Source organism: Pseudonaja textilis, chromosome 2, assembly GCF_049901715.1.
Source record: "Pseudonaja textilis isolate UNSWEBS1 chromosome 2, rPseTex1.2, whole genome shotgun sequence".
In the NCBI taxonomy this organism is placed as follows: Eukaryota; Metazoa; Chordata; class Lepidosauria; order Squamata; family Elapidae; genus Pseudonaja; species Pseudonaja textilis.
The window spans coordinates 23,335,816-23,355,430 of NC_141991.1; the positions used below are offsets into that span (position 1 = coordinate 23,335,816).

The 19,615-nt window shown below is 41.0% G+C and overlaps 1 protein-coding gene across 11 annotated transcripts in view; it reads left to right on the forward strand.

The window, feature by feature from the left end:
• The window catches only part of PXK (PX domain containing serine/threonine kinase like), a 57,747-nt gene that overhangs the window by 6,306 nt on the left and 31,826 nt on the right, over positions 1 to 19,615 (forward strand). For 6 of the 11 annotated variants that reach the window (XM_087923547.1, XM_087923548.1, XM_026721544.2 and 3 more), the window contains exons 2-3: positions 6,845 to 6,895; positions 10,385 to 10,432. The exons of the other annotated variants lie outside the window; for them this stretch is intronic. In XM_087923547.1, coding sequence (XP_087779673.1) covers positions 6,845 to 6,895; positions 10,385 to 10,432 — 99 coding nt within the window. The remainder of the gene's footprint in view (positions 1 to 6,844; positions 6,896 to 10,384; positions 10,433 to 19,615) is intronic. 11 annotated transcript variants of the gene reach the window in all.

Sequence of the window (19,615 nt, forward strand, 5' to 3'; positions counted from 1 at the left end):
ACAAAGAAATGAACAAGGTGATAACCAGAAACCAGCAGTAAAACCAATAAAAACTATGCCAGACAAATCTTTGACAATGTGACTGTATTTGTGGAGAAAGGAAATGCTGTAAACAGAGTCTATTTAAAGATAAGGCATTTGATGTAAGATTTGATTCTTACCAGCTCAAGGTTGACTCAGCCTTCCATCCTTCCGAGATTGGTAAAATGAGGACCCAGATTGTTGGGGGCAATAGGCTGACTCTGTAAACCGCCTAGAGAGGGCTGCAGAGCACTGTGAAGCGGTATATAAGTCTAAGTGCTATTGCTAATATGGAATGGAATAGTTGCACTACCAAAAATGGATTTCCAATTGGACATAGAGTAGTATGCAGTGATGTACTTCAGCATTCATCCCAGTACGCTTCAACCTCTTTATAAATGAATTAGATTAGATGGAAAGAACTCATAAAACTCATAAAATTTGCAGATGGCTTAAAGCTGAGAGAAGGGGGGATTACTAACCTGCCAGAAGATAGGCTCAAGATTCAAAAGGATCTTGACCAACTTGAAATTGGACCTTATCCAACAAAACGTTGTTCAGTGATAACAAATATAGGTTCCACCCATCATAACATACACTCTTCATCAATGTTATGTTTGTCAAATCCCAGATCAATGCTTCTTTGGTTATGAATGCATCTTTAAGCAAGATACTACCAGAAGTTGTGCCTCATGGTGAAAAAGAAGGGGGGGGGGACATGTGTAATATTTATGTGCATAAACATTAATGTCAGGTTGCATCAGTGTTCGGCTAGGATAGAATAGTGCATTGATCAACTTCTATTTGTGTCCAGGAACAAAAGTGCTTGTAATGTGCATTCTGAATAGGATATGCAGTACTGTTGATTTTCAATTGATGCTCGATCCTTTAGGAAGGTTTGCTGCTGCTCTTTCTAGTACTTTGGCTGGCTTGATTGCAAGATCTGTTGTTTTTATATTCTGCAGTCCACTTAGGATTCTCCTACAGTACAACTTGCAAAAGTGGGTATATAAAAACAAGTGGGAGAGAGAAAGGGTAGGAAGTCAGTCAGATGGATAGTTTGGTATAGTGGTTAAGGTACTGACCTAGAAACCAGGAGAATGTGAGTTTTAATCCTGCCTTAGGCATGAAAGCCGGCTTGGTGACTTTGGGCCAGTCGCTTTCTCAGCCCAACTCACCTAACCAGGCTGTTGTAGTGCAAATAGGTAGAGGAAGGAGTATAGGGTATAATTACTGTCTTGAGATATTTGTAAAAATAATGGAAGGATAAAAATATCACTGGACAATATAGTGTCAAAGGATCCCTCCTTTGGTGCCTAATGCATCCCTTTCTTTTTTAAAGGTACTTTTCATTAATCATGTCCAATAAAAGATTTGTCACAAAGAAGAGGGGGTCAACATATTTTCCAAAGCACCAGAGGGCAGGGCAAGAAGCAGTGGATGGAAACTCGAGGAGACAATGAGGGCAATTAATCACTGGAACAGCTTGCCTTCAGAAGTCATGGGCATTCCATCACTGGAGGTTTTAAGAAGAGACTGGACAGCCACTTGTCTGAAATGGTATAGGGCAGTCAGTGATGGCAAACCTTGTTGTGGTGTGCCGAAAGTGTGTGCGTGTGTGATTGTGTGTGCGCATGCTGGCACCTACAATGCAATGCGCCCCCCCACGCATGCATGCGCAGCATCCCCACCCCCACCACCTAACCTGCACTGTGCATCCAGTTGATTTTCGGCCTCCCAGAGGTTCAAGGGAAGCTTCTGCAGCCTTTGGAGGCCGAAAAACAGGCCTGTTTCATCACTTCCTGTATTTCCAGAAATACAGGAAATGATGAAACTGGCCTGTTTTTCGGTCTCCAAAGGCTGCAGAGGCTTTCCTTGAACCTCTGGGACGCAGAAAAAGGCCTCAAACAGGCTGAAAATCAGCTGGGAGGTGTGCGCATATGCAGTGCAGGTAAGTTTGGCTGGGGCTCATGTGCCTGCACAAATGACTCTGTATGCCACCTATGGCACATATGCCATAGGTTCGCCATCACGGGTATAGGGTCTCCTGCTTGAACAGTGAGTTGGATTAAAGACCTCCAAGGTCCCTTTCAGTTCTATTCTGAATTGAATTGAGCTATGCAAAAAAACAAAAGCATGCTGCAAACTAAATTTCCAACTATCAGTCTCTTTAATTACAAAATTTCTGTGATTCCTACCTAGACCTCGTAAGTATCGTTATCAGGTGGTTATAGACAAATACTTTGGTGGAAAAATGCTCACCTGCCCAGAAAAAAACCAAAACTGAAGATAAGCACTAGTAATAAAGTGATTGTGGGGATCTATAAGAAATGGGGGATAGAAATTTCATTAGTCTGTATTCTGGTCATGCTTTTAACTGAACCATTTTTGTGAATAGGCAGTCCTTCCAAGATACTTTCTGAGAATGTTTGCAGCATGTTCTCAAAATTGCAGAAGCAGCTACTAAATAAAAAATATTGACACATTTGCCTTACCATTCATAAAACACAATTGGTTTTCTTTTTTGATAGCCCTGCAGAAAACAGACGTGGCTCGTAACTGAATGTTCAATTCCGATTTGCTGTTCCAACAGCCAGCTTGAACAGTCAGTTCACAACCTTATTTTCCATAAACTTGACTTTAAATGTGTGAAAATTGGCTTCCTAATATCATATGAGTTTACTGAATAAAATCATGTGTTTTCAGTGTGTGGGCACTGGAAACAATATCCCCTAATATTTCCATAAATGAGCAATTTTTAAACAACAACCAGAACATTAAAGGAAACTTTCCTTTCAGTCTATCTGTAAGCACCATGAACCAGGATAGAGTTCAGTTAAATGTTACAATATTTTATGCTAAGCAGTTGCTTATTATCTGGTAGTTTCTGTGTGTTCTGATGAATGTATCAGTCATTACTCTTCTCTTACAACAGATCTTTGATCACAGCTGCTTTTATCATATGATCAGTGAGCAAATAACTTGCATGAGAGCAGTGAGACAGGCTAGCATCATATGAGGAGCAAGATGTTACATGAACTTCGGAAGAAGAGAAGACTAAAGTAGGCTGGGTTTAGTCATGTGTGACCACATTTGTGCTTGTTTACATCTCTGAATGATTTATTCATTTATATTTCTGTTTTTCTTCTGTGGAATCCACGGCAGGGATTCTATGCAATTTCATATTTGGGTGCTGAGCTGTTCCAGACCTGTTTAGCTTCAGTACTGAGTCAGGAAATATGCCCTTAGGAGCTGCAATGCAATCTAGTTTTGGGAATATTGAAATAAGGGCCTTTAATTGACCTGTACATACAAAGTTTTTCTTTTCCTGTGTAGCTGAGATAAGTTGGTTTACTTGTAATAAGCTTTTGTCCTGATCTAATCTCAGATTTCTGGTTTATTCCTTTAATTGCTCCTTGCTTTATTTGGCTTTCTCAGCTTTATTTTGATGTATATTATTAGGCTCAGTAAATTATTAGTTAATTGTAAATAAAGGCATGCAATTTATTAACCCCTTTCCCAATAATATGCTTTATTTGTTGAGCTACCTGAACATACCAATTATCTTTAGGTACAAAAGGGAAAAGATTCTTCTGAAAGCTTTATCTGCTGTTCTATATAAGCGTTTTACTCGTGGGCCAAAGTAATTGGCTAGTTTTTTTTTGTAGAGCAAAATCTAAATTATCAATGGTAGACAGCAAAACATTTTCTCTGCTAACGATCATAGGAGAAATTTGATGAGTCTGTGTATAGAGCAGAATGTTTAAGCATGAGATATTAACCATTTAATACAGGGATTATAATTTATGCAATATAACAAATAGCTAGCTTTTTATGGTACACATCAGCTATCTGTTGCTTATTTGTTCTTGACTACATGCAGAATTGTAGTAGTAAGTTTGTTTTTAGAATTTCTTCATAAATTTGGTGCTTTATTTAGTTCTTTTTGACAGCTGAGGGCAATGGAGATAGACAGCTGAGATTTTAAGTGTCATGTAGCAGATGATCAATAGTGATGAACAGTCTAATTTTACAAGTTTTAGTATTGCCTTTAATAGAAAAAAGCTGTTTGCTTCCTATATAAGTTTACCATTTCACCACTGATGCACTGAAATGTCATTTTCATTCTGTTTTCACATGTTGGTAATTACAGATAAAGATCTGTTCGAAATGCCAGAAGCAGTTTTCTTGGGATGGCTAAACATGAGTACTTAAGATTCTTAAGAATGGCAATCAGAAATATTTCTTTGGGTAGTTAATCTCTCTGTAGTACTAACATTTTATTAAAATCAATGACGCAGGAGAGAAAATGTGCTCTCACATGATCAACTAACAACTCAAGTCCTCATAGATTAGTTGAATGTTTTATTTTTTATTATTCTTATTTACATTGTTTTTAATGTTACATGCAGCCCAGGGTCTTGTGGAGTTGGTTATTCAATAGATGAATAGAAATGAATATGTTGAGGTTGCATAGAACCATAAATTACCATTAGATCTTTGGTAAGATTTTTCCTTCAAAAATAGATAGGAAGAATATAAATTATTATTTGCTTAATTATCTGTTAAAAATGTATGGTATAATAATTCTTTTGGCAGGCAAATATTCTATTGCAGAAGGCGGAAGAAACATTTCATAGGATGTTACATTATACAGAAATGTTAGGGTGTTTTCCATGCTTTCTGTCTTTAGTATTTGGAATATTGGAGTTCTCATACTAATACAGGTAGTCCTCGACTTATAACAGTTCATTTAGTCACTGTTCAAAGTTACAACGGCCCTGAAAAAATTGACTTATGACCATTTTTCACCCTTAGGACTTTTATAGCATCCCCGTGATCATGTGATCAAAATTCAAATGCTTGGCAACTGCCTCATATTTATGACGGTTGCAGTGTCCCAGGGTCCTTTTGCAGCCTTCTGACAAGCAAAATCAATGGGGAACTAACTTACCAACTGCGGTGATTCACTTAACAACTGTGGCAAGAAAGGTCATAAAAAGGGGCAAAACTAACTTAAATGTCTCACTTAACAACAGAAAGTTTGGTTTCAATTGTGGCCGAAAGTTGAGGATTACCTGTAGTAGTCCATCCAGTAGAGGTGAAGGAGAATTATATGTTCAAGAAGAATTGTCATGTGAGGTAAAATCCAAAATAAATACTTGGTGTAATACTCATGTGTTGTATATGTTACATTCTTGGTACATTTTACTTGGAATTTACTTGTTTTTAATGGCTTAAGAATGCAGTATTAAGAAACAGTGGGAGAAATAGCCACCTGGATATTGTTGTCATACAGTTTCTTCCTCCTTTGACTCAATGCAACATCAGTTTGCCTTTCAGTGGAGGTAGACCTTGGATAACAAGCATTCATTCAGAGAATGTTTGAAGTTATGATGGTGCTAAATGAGAAGACTTATGGCCAGTCCTCACTGTTGTGGCCATCACAGCATCCTGTGATCACTCGATTGCCATTTGTGACCATCACTGCCAGCTTCTGACAAAGCAAAGTCAATGGAGAAGCCAGCAGGAGGTTGCAAGTAAAGATCCCATGATGGTGTACCTAGTAAGTTTTAGGATTCACATAATGACTACAGCTGGAACTGCTGTTGTAACTTTATTGCAATCGATGAAATCATGCTTTATGATTGTGTTGCTTGGTGAAGGAGTTTCCAGTCCCAATTCCCACTGTTAACCAAGGTTTACCAATAACTGCTTCTTTGGGACCTTGTAAATTTAGGCTTGTAACCTTAATGACAATATTCACTTTGTGGTCCAAAGTGTTCTCAGCAATTTTTTCTAACACTACAGTTTAGAAGCATCGATTTGGCTTCATTCAGCCTTTCTGATGGTTCAGCTTTCATACCAACGTGCTACATGACCCTGATAGTTCATACCGTTATTATGATGTTTTTGCATTTTAATATTTTGTTTACATTTATCATAATTTTATCCCAATTAGCAGATGCGTCTTGCCTAATCCCATTGGTGTGAAATTTCTGGAAGGAACCCCTTCCTCTCCAAACATTATATTCTACTAAAATTTACGTTGTTATGACCTGGGTGAAATGATGTCATGACTGGGTGAAAAATACATCATAAGGCAACAATTTTTAAACCAATATTCCTCAAAATGGATTAATTAATAAGTGTCCAAAATCCAGGCCCCATAGATTCTGAAGAAGTAAATTATCACAAAGTTGTGGCTGTTTCAGTGCTACTGGCTGCTGCTGTGGTTATGTGATTTTCATTTTCAACATTCTGTGACAGTTTCCCAGCCAGTCTCACAATCCCTTCCTCCCTCCATCCTGCCACTTCCCTGCCTGCTAGGAACATGGCCAATGCTCCTTGCCAGAACCCCACAAAAAAACTCAGTGGGAAAGCCAACAGGAAGTTGGAAGTCACTCCTACTCCCACTGCTTTTTTGCCTGCCCATGGTCATTTTGTTTCTCTAGGTAAATAAATGTCTCTGAAACAATCACTTGTGGGGTATGAATTGTCTTGTTCATCCTAAAAGTAGGAGAGATTTTAATTTTATAATGAGGAATCCAACTGTTAATTCATTGCGATAAAAAAAAAACAAGTGGAGAAACAAAATCAAACATGCCCTAATAAACTAGTACAGAGAGGTGAGTAGGCTGCAAGATGGGCCCTAATGTTAACACTGGAAAATTACATAGTTGTCAATCAAGCTCAGGGCTATAGTGCCTTTTAAAGGGCCTAGTTTGTCTTAATCCATTAATAACACTGAAATTATTTTAAAAGCACTATTGAATTTCATTTGGCAGATCATATAACATGTTATATGTGTTGTAATTTCCAGGAATATATTATTCGTGTACAAAGAGGGATTTCAATGGAAAACAGCTGGCAGGTAAACTACTTGAATTCTTAATATAAATTGTAACAGATTTTTTTCAACTGAACTATGATAATCCAGTATTTTTTCTGTATAACCAGTTTTTTTTAGAATCATTTCGTATAAATATTTTTTGAATGAAAGATGTTGTGGGGTAAGATCAGAGCTTAGTTCATTATTTCTGCTTTCTCGTTCTCACATTCAGTCTTCTTTGGCCATAACTCAGTTGGTTCATGCTAAATCATCACTAGTTTTTAGGTAACACTAAAGTAATTAAGACCAGTAAAGCCAAAGTCTATTACAGGCAGCCCTTGACTTTCTTATCACGATGAAGCTTGGAGTTTGGCCATTAGTCATTGTGGTGATAAAATCAAGGAATCATGTGACCAAATTTGATTTTATGACCATTTTAACAATGGTCATAAAGAAAGTCACTATAGTTGTTAAGTAAACCACATATTTGTTAAACGAATCTAGTATATCCAATAGGCACAGAAGAGCAGAAAACAAATTGCAGTCATATGATTCCAGGACATTATAACCAGTTGTAAATGCCAGGCAGTTGCCAAGTGCCTGAAATGTGACAGGTTGTACGAGGGCTATCCACAAAATAGATTACGTTTTCGTCTGTAGCAAGAAGGGGCGGAGCTAGCGTGGCCATCTTTGGTCTGTGCGTCCGCCGCTCAGTCTGCATCTAGTCGTGCTAGTGGGAGGTTCGTATCATTGCCCGTTATTTCACAGCAAACGTTTGAAATGTGTGCTGCAATTGAAAATCCCTCCAGTTGTGAGGTGCAATCAGTGATAAGGTTTTTGTTGGCAAAAAACCATAAACCGATTGAAATTTTTCAGCAACTGTGTGAAGTGTACGGGGACAACATCATCACTGAAGGTGGAATGTGCCAATGGTGCATTAAGTTTAAAAATGGCCGAACTACGGCACTTAAGTCCTGGATGCTTTCAAGTGGGAGATTTTTCCTCATCCGCCCTACAGCCCCAATCTTGCACCAAGCGACTACCACTTGTTTCCGAGGATGAAGACCTGGCTTGGAACACAGCGCTTTGATGCCTGAGATTTGAGCCAGTCAGTCACGCCCGCCCGCAGTTCCGCGTCGTCGTCAAAGCGCTGTGTTCCGAGCCAGGTCTTCATCCTCGGAAACAAGTGGTAGTCGCTTGGTGCAAGATCGGGGCTGTAGGGCAGATGAGGACAAATCTCCCACTTGAAAGCATTCAGGACTTCTCAAGTGCTGTAGTTTGGCCATTTTTAAACTTAATGCACCATTGGTGCACTCCACCTTCAGTGATGATGTTGTCCCGGTACACTTCACACAGTTGCTGAAAAATTTCAATCGGTTTATGTTTTTTTGCCAACAAAAACCTTATCACTGATTGCACCTCACAACTGGAGGGATTTTCAATTGCAGCACACATTTCAAACGTTTGCTGTGAAATAACGGGCAACAATACGAACCTCCCACTAGCACGACTAGATGCAGACTGAGTGGCGGACGCACAGACCAAAGATGGCCACGCTAGCTCCGCCCCTTCTTGCTACAGACAAAAACTTAATCTATTTTGTGGATAGCCCTCGTAAGTAGTTGTTTTAAAAGCCTGTCATAACTTCCAGTGGTTGTTAAATGACCACCGGTTGTAAATCAAGGACTAACTGTATAGATTTTTCTCCCCCGATCTTGAAATTGGAATAAGAGCCCCAGTGCATATGAGATAAACTGAATTCTGTTCCTTAGTGTTAAACTTATACTGTCATAAGATATTTTTTCTGTGGTTTGCTAGTAATAAGGATACTCTATTTTAAAGAGTAAAGGAACTAACTCTAGGACATGACCGGCTTACAATGATTTTATCATCCCTGTCCTCTCTCAAATTATGAAGTCCAGGCTACAGTAGGCAGCAAGCATAGAGACAGGACCAGCAGATGATGGCAGAATAAGAACCCTTCCAAAAGTTTTATTTAAAATAAAAGTTCTCTCACCTAATGGATGTGAACAGTAGCCAGATTCTTTGCATTGTCTTTCTTGAAGAAAGTAGGTTGGTGCTATCTGAGTCTCAATCTAGCATGGAGTCAATAGGAATAGCAGTTAGCAGATGATCTTTTCACCTGCTGCTATAGGAGAAAGGCAACATTAATCATCTTTATCTTCTTTTGCTCTTTTTCAAATATCTTTAAAGTGTTGCTTTTCTCTTGTGATGAAAAACTCATCCATTAAATGCTAACTACTGGAGAAGATCCCATAACTCTTTAAAAAAAAATCTAAAGCTGGCAAAATAAAATGAATCATTGGTCGCTTGTATCCAGAACAGCCATGAGCAAGAGTTATAAGGCTGCATAATTCTTATTTATGATACTGATCAAAGACATGTAGCATACTTGACTGACACAGATACAAAGAAGAAATGGTTTTATAGCTGATAAGAGGAGGAGATGGAGTAAGGAAAAGATGTATCACCCTCGGGGGAAACCGGATAGCTTCATCCTTTGAAACTAGCAGGCCTGTGATATGTGAGAATGCCAAAGTTTTCAGTGTAGTTTTAAGAAGCTGGTCCTGTATTTTATCTCAGAAGGACAGAGGGTGCTGCTAATTAGCATCCTTGCAGATATTAGTTGTTCCAAAGGCACAGATTTCATAGGAGAAATATTTTTATTACCCATAAAGAGCCCTGCTGGATTAGAACACAATCTCAGCTAGTCTAGCGTTCTTTATGAAGGCCCAGATATTTTTGAGAAGTGACAAGTCTCAATGTTGCCAGATGCTCCAAATTTTCCTTTTGATATTCCTTCCCAGGAGGGAAGATTTCAGGCATGTGCTACTTATGGTTCTTAAAGATAGTAAACAGCTACCAGTATTAATATCAGGAATCATTGATAGTTTAATCTTCCAGGACCTATCCAGTCATCTTTTAATGTTACCCAAATTAACTACCATAACACAATTACCGGCAGTGAATTCCTCAGTTTAACTATCCATTGCATGAACAAGTTCTTCCTCCTATTGGTCCTGAATAATCCTACATTTTAGTTTAAATGACCTCAGGTTTTAGCTGTATTGTATAAGAGAATGAAGACAAAGTCTGTTATTTCAACCATACCTAATTTTAAACACCTTTATCATGCTGCTCCGTTTCTTTCTTTCTTTCCTTTGTTCCAGACAAAAGAGACCCAATTTTGTAAATGCACGTGAAAATAATTACTCATTATTCATCTCATTAGTCAAGCATTAAACTTCCCTATGCACATTCTATTGTTCCTTGCATAATTAAATTGAAACAATTTTGCTCTCTGTGTAGAGGAGAAAGTAGTTTTTGTTTTTTCCAACTCCTGAAAGATTTTGTGTCTGATATTGGCATTTATCCTTCTTGTCATGAAATCTTCCAAATGTGGGCCAGTAGGAGAATTTTGAACTTAAGTCTGAATTACATGTTAGATGAGATTTAAAGTGTATTTTTGAATGAGTTGTACTCAACTCATAATAAAATATTATTTTGCAGATTATACGAAGATACAGTGATTTTGATTTGCTGAATAACACTTTGCAGGTAAACTAGTTTTCTTTTTATGTAAAATTGTTTTTAAATTTTTGATTTGTATATGGTAGCTATATCAATTTTCTTTGTGTTCACTCATAATTTTTACATTTATTTGTGATTATATTTTCTGATAGAAATCTGTACTTTAAATAAGTAAACATGCATACATTTTAAATATCTCTTTTGAAATTATCTCAAAATAGATATTTATATAATCAGGATTAACTGCTGGGGAGACAAGAAGTGTTTGAGAAAATTGAAAACAAGATGTGAAATCTAGCTGAGTGTTAATTCAGTGATTAAGCCAGGCAATAGATATTAGAACAATCTATAAGTGATTACGGAAGAGTAAAATCTGAATGTGGGAAAGTTGCAAGTGTTGACACTCAGTAATTTAACTTAAAGTCTCTTCTTGTTCATTGCCACAAAAGCAAAAGTCATATTGATCTTTTAATATGAAGTCCTGACATGCAGGGTGGAGAACCATTTTATCAATTTTGAAAGGCCTTTCTGAATGGTGCTATTTATTGTGCAGTGAAATAGTGTCCTTTTGCTTTTTAAACACTGCAGTAATTGTGTGTTTTTACTTTCCAGGACACTGGTTTCTTTTAGCGTGTGTGGGAAAATACCAGAGAGAGAATGTATATTAAAGTGTCTAGTGGTTTGCAGGCAGAAGAAGGAAGTTGGTAGCTACATTATAGTTGTTTTCAACAATTCCCTTGCTGCTACTCATGCTTTGTCAGATACTAATAGCAGAAGAGTTGTGTTAATATGGTTTCATTCACTGACCCTGCTATGTAGTGGAAATGCACATTACTAGTCTGTGTCCATTCTCAGCATGGGCTGGACTAAAAAATACAGTATGTTGAATTTCAAAGATGGATATATTTTTTCAGGTCTAATTTTGAAGCATTCAAGTACTTTGTTGATGGACAGTATAAGAAATATATCGCAAATATAAAAATGAAAGCTTACCGGTATATATAAACATGCTGCATCGAGAGCCCAGGATGGGTTGACTCCTTCCTATGATGTCATAGCTGAGTTTGTACTGAGATATAAAAGCCAGCCCCCGGGAGAGACCCCAGCTTTTGACTCAGCTCCTTTCAGTCACCTGCAGTTTGGAGGGATCGTAAACGGCAAATGGCAAAGAGCTCAAACCAGGTGATCGTGTAGCTGGTTGCTGGGTTTTTCCCTTGCTGACTTCGCTCGGGGCTCTGTTTAGCCTAAGGAGCGATTCTTCAGTCTTGGAGCCTGTTTTCCTGTAGTCAGTGGGCATCTTGGATTCAGGCCTTCCACCACGAGGTGAGCGGCCATTTTGTAAGCCTGGGGGGCCATTTATACCCTAAGGGGCTTAATAGAAACATTTCTGAACAGCTGCTTTCCAACGCAAGAGCCTTTATTTTGGAGCAAGAAAAGGCTCTGGCAGAGCTTTCCCCCCCCAGTGGAACAGTCTCTTAAGCCCAATAGGAGAAAAAGACGTAGGCAACGCACCCAATCAGTCCAGAGGGAGGTGGCTGCTAAAATCAAAGCTAAGGCTCTCGCCCCTAAGAAGGCAACTCAGGCTGAATTGAGGGCAGAGAAGCGCAGACATGAGAGGCAGTTCAACTCCAGAGAGGCAGTTCAACAGAACTATTCAACAGAAGGGAGTGCAACTACAGCATGTTTCAGGTGATACTCGTGGGCCCCAACCAAGCCCTCCCAGGGGAGGAGAAGTTATCTATGAGCCTTTCCATCCTCTGTCCTGGTCTCCTGAGGCTCTTGCTGTACAGTCAGATCCTCAGGATTTAAGCAGATCTAGGCTTTATTTATGATCTTCCAGAAAGCAACAGGCTTTTGTGCCCTATGCTCCTCCCCCTCCCTCCAGGCCTCGAACCTCTCCTCAATCTAAGTCTGAAGCCACCTTCACTCCCACAGCAGTGGGCCTTCGGCTTTCTGCCTCTACCTTTGAGCATAGACCAAGGGATATCCAAGATGTAGTCTCATCAGCCATTAGGCAGGGATTGGCTGAAGGCTTCAAACAAATTCTTCAACCTCTGGAAAGGGTTCAGGCCCTTCTCCCTTCTCAATCTATAAGTTCCTTGCCTCATCATCCTGATTTACACAGGCCTCAGGACCTCAGGGTCCATTCTTCTCTATCAGAATGGGAGGAGGTTGATGAGGAAGGAAGGCCTTCCCCATCTGAACACAGTTACTCCTCTCATTCAGAGTGTGAAGAGGGTGAGATTTTTGACCAAAATCTTTCAGAGGAAGAGGATTCTCACCCAGAGCAGACATCCTCTGCATTGGTCTTCAAACCTACTCTCTTCAGACCATTACTCAGCAAGGCCTTGGTCACTGCCAAGCTATCGCCAGAGGAAGTGGCTCCCGAGCCACAAGGAAATCCCTCTAGCTAAGGGGGTTCACTCTTCTCCAAGCCTGTAATGCATGCAGAGGTTTTGCCTTCTCCCATTTTGTTCCTGGTCATGGTCAAGGAACAGTGCGCTTCTCCTTCGGCAGGTCCTCGCCCATCTTCTCTAGATAAGCGTTTCTACAATGTCAGCGCAGCTCTGGACAATGCCCTGGCAGTGCCTTCTTTTGACATTCCGGTTCTGGGCTCGTTCTCATCTTCTGGCACTCCCACGGAGCCAGAAGATATCCTGAAAGCGGATGGTAAATGTTCCGAACAGACCCTCAAGCGCAATCACCAGGCTGCTGCTTGGGCTGTTCGGGTTTCAACAGCAGCATCCTTCTTCACCAGGGCATCCATACGGTAGCTGCGCCAACTCCAGAATAGATTGCCTGCTTCTGACCTTCGGTCTCACCAAGACCTTAATAAAATTATTGCAGCGGCGGAATTCACTGCAGATGCCACTTTCAATTCCGCCAAATTTGCATCCAAGGCCATGGCATCTTCTGTAGCAGCAAGAAGACTTTTATGGCTCCGAAATTGGCAGGCGGAGTCACGCCGAAAATGGAAGCTGGCTTCAGTTCCTTTCGCAGGCGATAAACTTTTTGGTGATGCTCTGGAACCTTATCTCATCGAAACCAGAGATAAACGTAAAATTCTGTCTTCCTCTGAGAAGAAAGCAGAATATCGCCCTGCTCCTTATCGCCCTCCTGCCTTCCGAGCGGAGACCTCATCTTGCTTCCCCCACTCTCACAGGCCATACTCCCAACGCCAAGACCAACGGGCAGAAACATCTGGCAGGCAACAACCTTCTACTGGTAAACAGCCCTTTCGGGGGGGGAGGGGGTCATTCCTTCTGTCGCTCTAAGTAATCCCTTGTTCTCCCCACCCATCGGAGGTCGCCTAGCCTTCTTTGCCTCCAAATGGGAGGAGTCAACGACGGATGCCTCGGTGCTTAGCACTATTAGGTCAGGGTTACAATTGGACTTCCTAACCCCACCCCCCAAAATTTTTTGATCTGTCCTGTGTCTCGGGACATTTCCAGGCAAGCCTTCATGAATCAGGCCATTCAGCACCTTCTTGAAATCAGGGCTATTCAACCTGTTCCCGCATCTCAATGGGGACGTGGGCTTTACTCTCGCCTTTTCATCATTCCCAAAGCCTCGGGGGTGGCGAGCCATCCTTGATCTAAAATTTCTCAACCAATTTGTAAAATACAGGCAATTTAAAATGCAGACTCTGCATTCTATTTTAGAGAGCATTTGGGAGGGCGACCTCCTCTCTTCCTTTGATCTTACTGAGGCTTACCTCCACATCCCAATTTGGCCTCATCATCGCCAGTTTCTCAGTTTCTGTTATCAGAATACCTATTCCCAGTATCGAGCACTTCCCTTCGGCCTCTCATCGGCTCCAAAGGTCTTCACAAAGGTTCTGGCAGCATTGGTAGCATCTCTGCGTTCTATTCCAGTGAGGATCCAATGTTACTTGGACGGCATTTTGATTCTTTCCTCTTCCATCCTTGCGGCCCATCGGGATCTGCAAATTACCCTGTCCTGTCTCCAGAGCCATGGATTTTCCATCAACACCAAAAAGAGCCAGCTCTCTCCTACAACCAAATTGCAACACTTGGGAGCAGCCATCGATACCATATCGTGCCAGGTTTTCCTGTCCTCAGCTCATAGAAAGAGCCTTGCAGAGATCATCAGCCAGATCCAGCAACATCAAATTGTCCCCCTGTCGCTGCTGTCCAAACTTCTGGGGAAGATGGATTCCTGTATTGGCATCATTCCGTGGGCTCGGGTCCACTCCCGAGCCCTCCAATGGTTCCTGCTTCCCTACCAACGAGCAGGAACCAGCCACTCATCCATCAAGGTCCCACTCCCGCCACAAATCCGGAGATCTCTCAATTGGTGGCATTCCCCATCTATCTGGAGGGGGCTCCTGTTCAGGGACCCAGACAGGCTAGTGATAACCACTGATGCCAGCCTCCTGGGTTGTGGTTCCCATATGCAGGGCTAGATAGCCCAGGGCGTTTGGTCCATATTGGAACAGACCCTCCCCATAAATTGGCTAGAGCTCAGAGCCATTTTTCTGGCTCTCAACCATTTCAGGCAATCAGTGACTGGCTCTCACGTTCTAGTCCTTATGGACAACACGGCCGCAAAGGCTCATGTCAACTGGCAAGGGGGGACAAGGTCTAAAGCCCTCATGAGAGAGGCTCTACGGCTGGGGTTATGGTCAGAGAAACACCTGTTATCGATCTTGGCAGACCCCCATTTCCGGGGTCGACAACTCCCAGGCCAACTGGCTCAGCAGGAGCCTAGTTGACCAGGCAGAATGGTCCATTCCTCCGTCTCTATTCAGGGATCTTTCCCTCAGATTCGGAACACCGGAGGTGGATCTTTTCTCCACTCCTCAAAATGCCCAAATCACCAGATTCTTCACCAGGTTTCCTTGCCAGGGAGCGGAGGGGACTAATGCTCTTCGGTGCAGATGGCCCAAGGGTCTCCTCTACGCCTTTCCCCCGCTTCCCATCATTCCAGCAGTAATTTGGAAGATGTTGGAGGAACGTGCAGAGCTCCTCCTCCTGGCACGCTATTGGCCAAGGAGGCCCTGGTTTGCAGACCTGGTCAATCTGTCGGTGGCTTCTCCTTGGAGGATCCCTGCTCATCTAATCTCCCTTCACCAGGGGGCCCTGCTCCACCCAGAGCCCCAGGGGTTCAAGCTGGCCGTGTGGCACTTGAGCGGCAGCGGCTAGAGGAGGCTGATCTTCCAGAAAGGGTCATCCACACTATCCTGGCTTCTCGCAAACCTTTTACAAGGCGCATCTATGATGCCACCTGGAAGGCTTTTTCCCAATGGTGCCTCAGGGAGAGTCTTTCTCCTGCTTCAGCCCAGTTGGCAGAAGTTCTTAGCTTCCTTCAGCATGGGCTGGAGAAAGATTTGGCCCCCAACACCTTACGCAGGCAGGTTGCGGCCCTCTCCTCAGTCCTTTCATGGGGTTCGCTTCCTTCCTTATCCCATCACACTTCAGTCAGGAGGTTTTTGAAAGGGGCTTCCAACCTGCACCCTCTGGTGGTTCACAGGTATCCTTCCTGGGACCTTCATTTGGTCCTTAATGCCTTTACAAAGCCCCCCTTTGAACTCTTTAGAACAGTGTCTCTCCGTTTCCTGACTCTGAAGGTAGTGTTCCTTGTTGCCATCACTTCTGCCAGGAGGGTTTCCGAGCTTGCTGCTCTTTCTATCAGACAGGACATTTGTTCCTTTCACAATGATAGGGTTGTTCTTCGTCTGGACCCCTCATTTATTCCGAAGGTTAACACCTGGTTTCACAGGTCCCAGGACATTGTTTTGCCTGACTTCTGTCCTCTCCCGCACCATGACTTAGAGCGACAGTGGCACACGCTAGACGTAAAAAGGGCTCTTAGAATATACATTAAGCGCACTTCCTCCTTCAGGAAGTTGGAAGCCATGTTTGTTTCCTTTTTCCCATCTCACTTGGGGCACAAGGCCTCTTCTCCTACTATTAGCAGGTGGGTCAGGTCTTGCATTGAGCAGGCCTACAAATCTGTAGCCCTTCCGGTTCCCCGAGGTCTGACGGCGCACTCTACCAGAAGTGTGGCCACTTCTGCCTGGGCGACCCAAGCATCCTTGGAAGAGATTTGTCGTGTGGCCACGTGGACATCCCCATCTCCTTTCATCAGACACTACCATCTGGATGCTTTTGCCTTGGCGACTGCAGCCTTCGGCAGACAGGTGCTTCAATGAGTGGTTCCACAGTCGGTGTGATGAGCCAGACAAGGATCCGCCCATGGACATGCAAGCTTTGGTATGTCCCATCCTGGGCTCTCGATGCAGCATGGAGGAGAATGGGTGTTGCTGGAAGTTACCGTGAACGCCCTTTCTATCTATGCTGTGAGAGAGCCCAGCCCCTCCCTTGATTCATCCGGAGAGGTTAAGACATATTTCTGTATTTATTTTGGGCTTTCAGAGACACCTTTCAGTCTGTCAAGTATCTTCGCCAAAGCTGGGGTCTCTCCCGGGGGCTGACTTTTATATCTTAATACAGACTCAGCTATGATGTCATAAGAAGGAGTCAACCCATCCTGGGCTCTCTCGCAGCATAGATAGAAAGGGCGTTCACAGTAACTTCTACCAATGCCCATTTTATATTGTTTCATTGGGAATCTGAGAGACCATTAGATATTGGAGGCTTTCATCTCTATGCATGTCCTTTCATAGTGGTGGTCATTTATTGTTGCTTATCCTATTCTGAAAGTAATGGCAATCAAGTAACAAGATAAATCTACAGGACTATAAGCATAATATAATTTATGTCACTTATGAAACTGACTGACTTAAATTCATTGTTTTCATGGGAAGGTAAAAATTTTAACAAGTGAGAAGAAATTTTTTTAACCTGCCATCTTCCTCTTTGGTTGTAATGAATGAACAAGACACTAGATGCACTGTTCTAAAAATCAATATTTTTTCTGCATTGGCATCAGTAAACAATTTCTTTTAAAAGAACTTCCTCCAACACTGAGTACAGTTTGTTTTTTTAGATTGTTCCTAAGTTCAAGGATAATTATGCTCTTTCACAATAGTACTGCAATTGCATGTCCGGCTTGGTAATTATTGCTACACTAGTTTTTTGGATAAAGGTTGTGTAACACACAGCGGGCATGATAGCATGGACTTATACCACATTAACAAATTTTCCTGTGGGATGTATAGTGATGACTCTGAATCCTGTCTCTGTAATACATCCCTGCTTTTTCTGATCAACACAGGCATCCTGGAAGTTAATCATTCCAGCTTTGTTCAGACTTAGATAAACATAACAGAAGTATAAAACATTTCCTCAGCTAGCTTCAGCAGAATTTATTGTTATTTCAAAACCGTTGAGAAATGCATTAATCAAATGTATGATTTCCTTTTCTGAGAATGAGTTCAGAGAGACTTTCTGTCAAAAACATTCCTGCGATTAAGGGAAGAAACAGTTCTGCTGTAGTCACAAAAGCTCTGAACTTTCCTTCCTGTTTCTGTATGAACTGATAATCTGGGTTGTTTTTTTATCCTTTTTCCTTTTCTTTTCCCTTTTTGAAAAGAAATAGCTGTTTCTGAAAATAATTAAGGGTACCTTAGGACCCCAAAACACCCTAATTCCCCCCCCATCATTTGCATCTTGAGGATACCTTTCTTTACATCAATATCAAAAAAACTTCCATCCCATTATAAATATTAATTTTGTGTTATGTGCTAGCAGTGAAGTTATTTTCTATATTCTATAACAGTGAATGACTTAAGGGTTAAGTGGTTTTTAAAATGTAGATTTATTAAAAAAATTGGTGGAATGTAACAACAAAAATATAAACAAACCAAAACAGTACAACAGTACTAAAGAAATAAAAAGGGACCATAAAATATGGATCCTTTTTATTTCTAGCAGCATAGAACTAATTAATATAGAATCAGTTCTTTAGTATATTATTACAGTTAGAGTATGTAAAATCATTGCTCCATCTTTTCATTTTTAATATATCTATACATTTCCAAAATTGATAAAGAGCACGTCTTGTGAATCTACTCTGTAACATCTGGATTATAAATTTCTTCTCTACAGTGTACAAGATTATTCCCTTTGCCAAACCCCAGGCTTCAAAAGAGTTATTTAATATGTTTAATTTAATTCATTAATCACATCTACATCTTTAATTGCTATGATGTTCTCTGAATTACATTAATGTAGATAATGAGTCAAAAAAAGAGCTAAAAAGGTGGATGAGTTAGCGATAATAGAAGTACGTCACAATGTAAACCATTTTCCCTAGAACTAGCAGTTCTAAGATCTTTAATTGTTTCCCCTTAATATGAACGAATGAGTCAAACACTGACAGGAAATACTTTTGAAATCTTTTCTATAGTTTTTGCTAAAGATATAGAGACTGCTGACATGCACAGTCTATCTTCATTCCACTTTTCCCTCCCAAAAACCAAGGTTTTGACCAAAAGCTACCATACTATTTCATTTGCTTTACGTGATGTAGTTTCTTCAGGTGACATTAAACCATCAGAGTATCTTTGCTTTGTTACTAAAACCAGCCATTTTATTGCTAACGAATTAATATAAATCTTTAATCGAAAGCCTTTATTCTTTGTAGGGCAAAGAGAGCCTTTGACCCTCTCATGTTACTGAATAGCATCCTTCACTACGTCCTGATAGATTTAGACTTAAAATAACTTTATTGTCTCTTTGAATGTACTCTAATCGGCATACATTAAAATGAAATTTCATTGCATACAACTCTCAAAGGGTGGTTAGATCTGTGGGAAGTTATACATAATCATTGATTTAGGACTACAATTAAGCCCCAAATTTCTGTTGCTAAGCAAGATAGATGTTAAGTAAATTTTACCTCATTCTTGCCACAATTGTTAAGTGAATCACTGCAGTTGTTAGGTTAGTTACACAGTTAAACGAATCTGGCTCCCCCATTGACTTTACTTGTCAGAATGTTGCAAAAGTTGATTACACGACCCTGGAATACTGCAACCATCATAAATATGAACCAGTTTCCAGTCATTCAAATGTTGATCACATGACCATGGGGATGCTGCAATTGTCATAACTGATAAATGGTCATAAGTCACTTTTTTCAGTGCCGTTATAACTTTGAACAGGTACTGAACCATAAGTTGAGGATTATGAGTATGCCTTCTTATAGAAACAACATGCTTCATTTATCAAGACATTTGAAGTCATATGTTGTGGCCTATTGGCCGCCGGCCCCTCCAGCAGC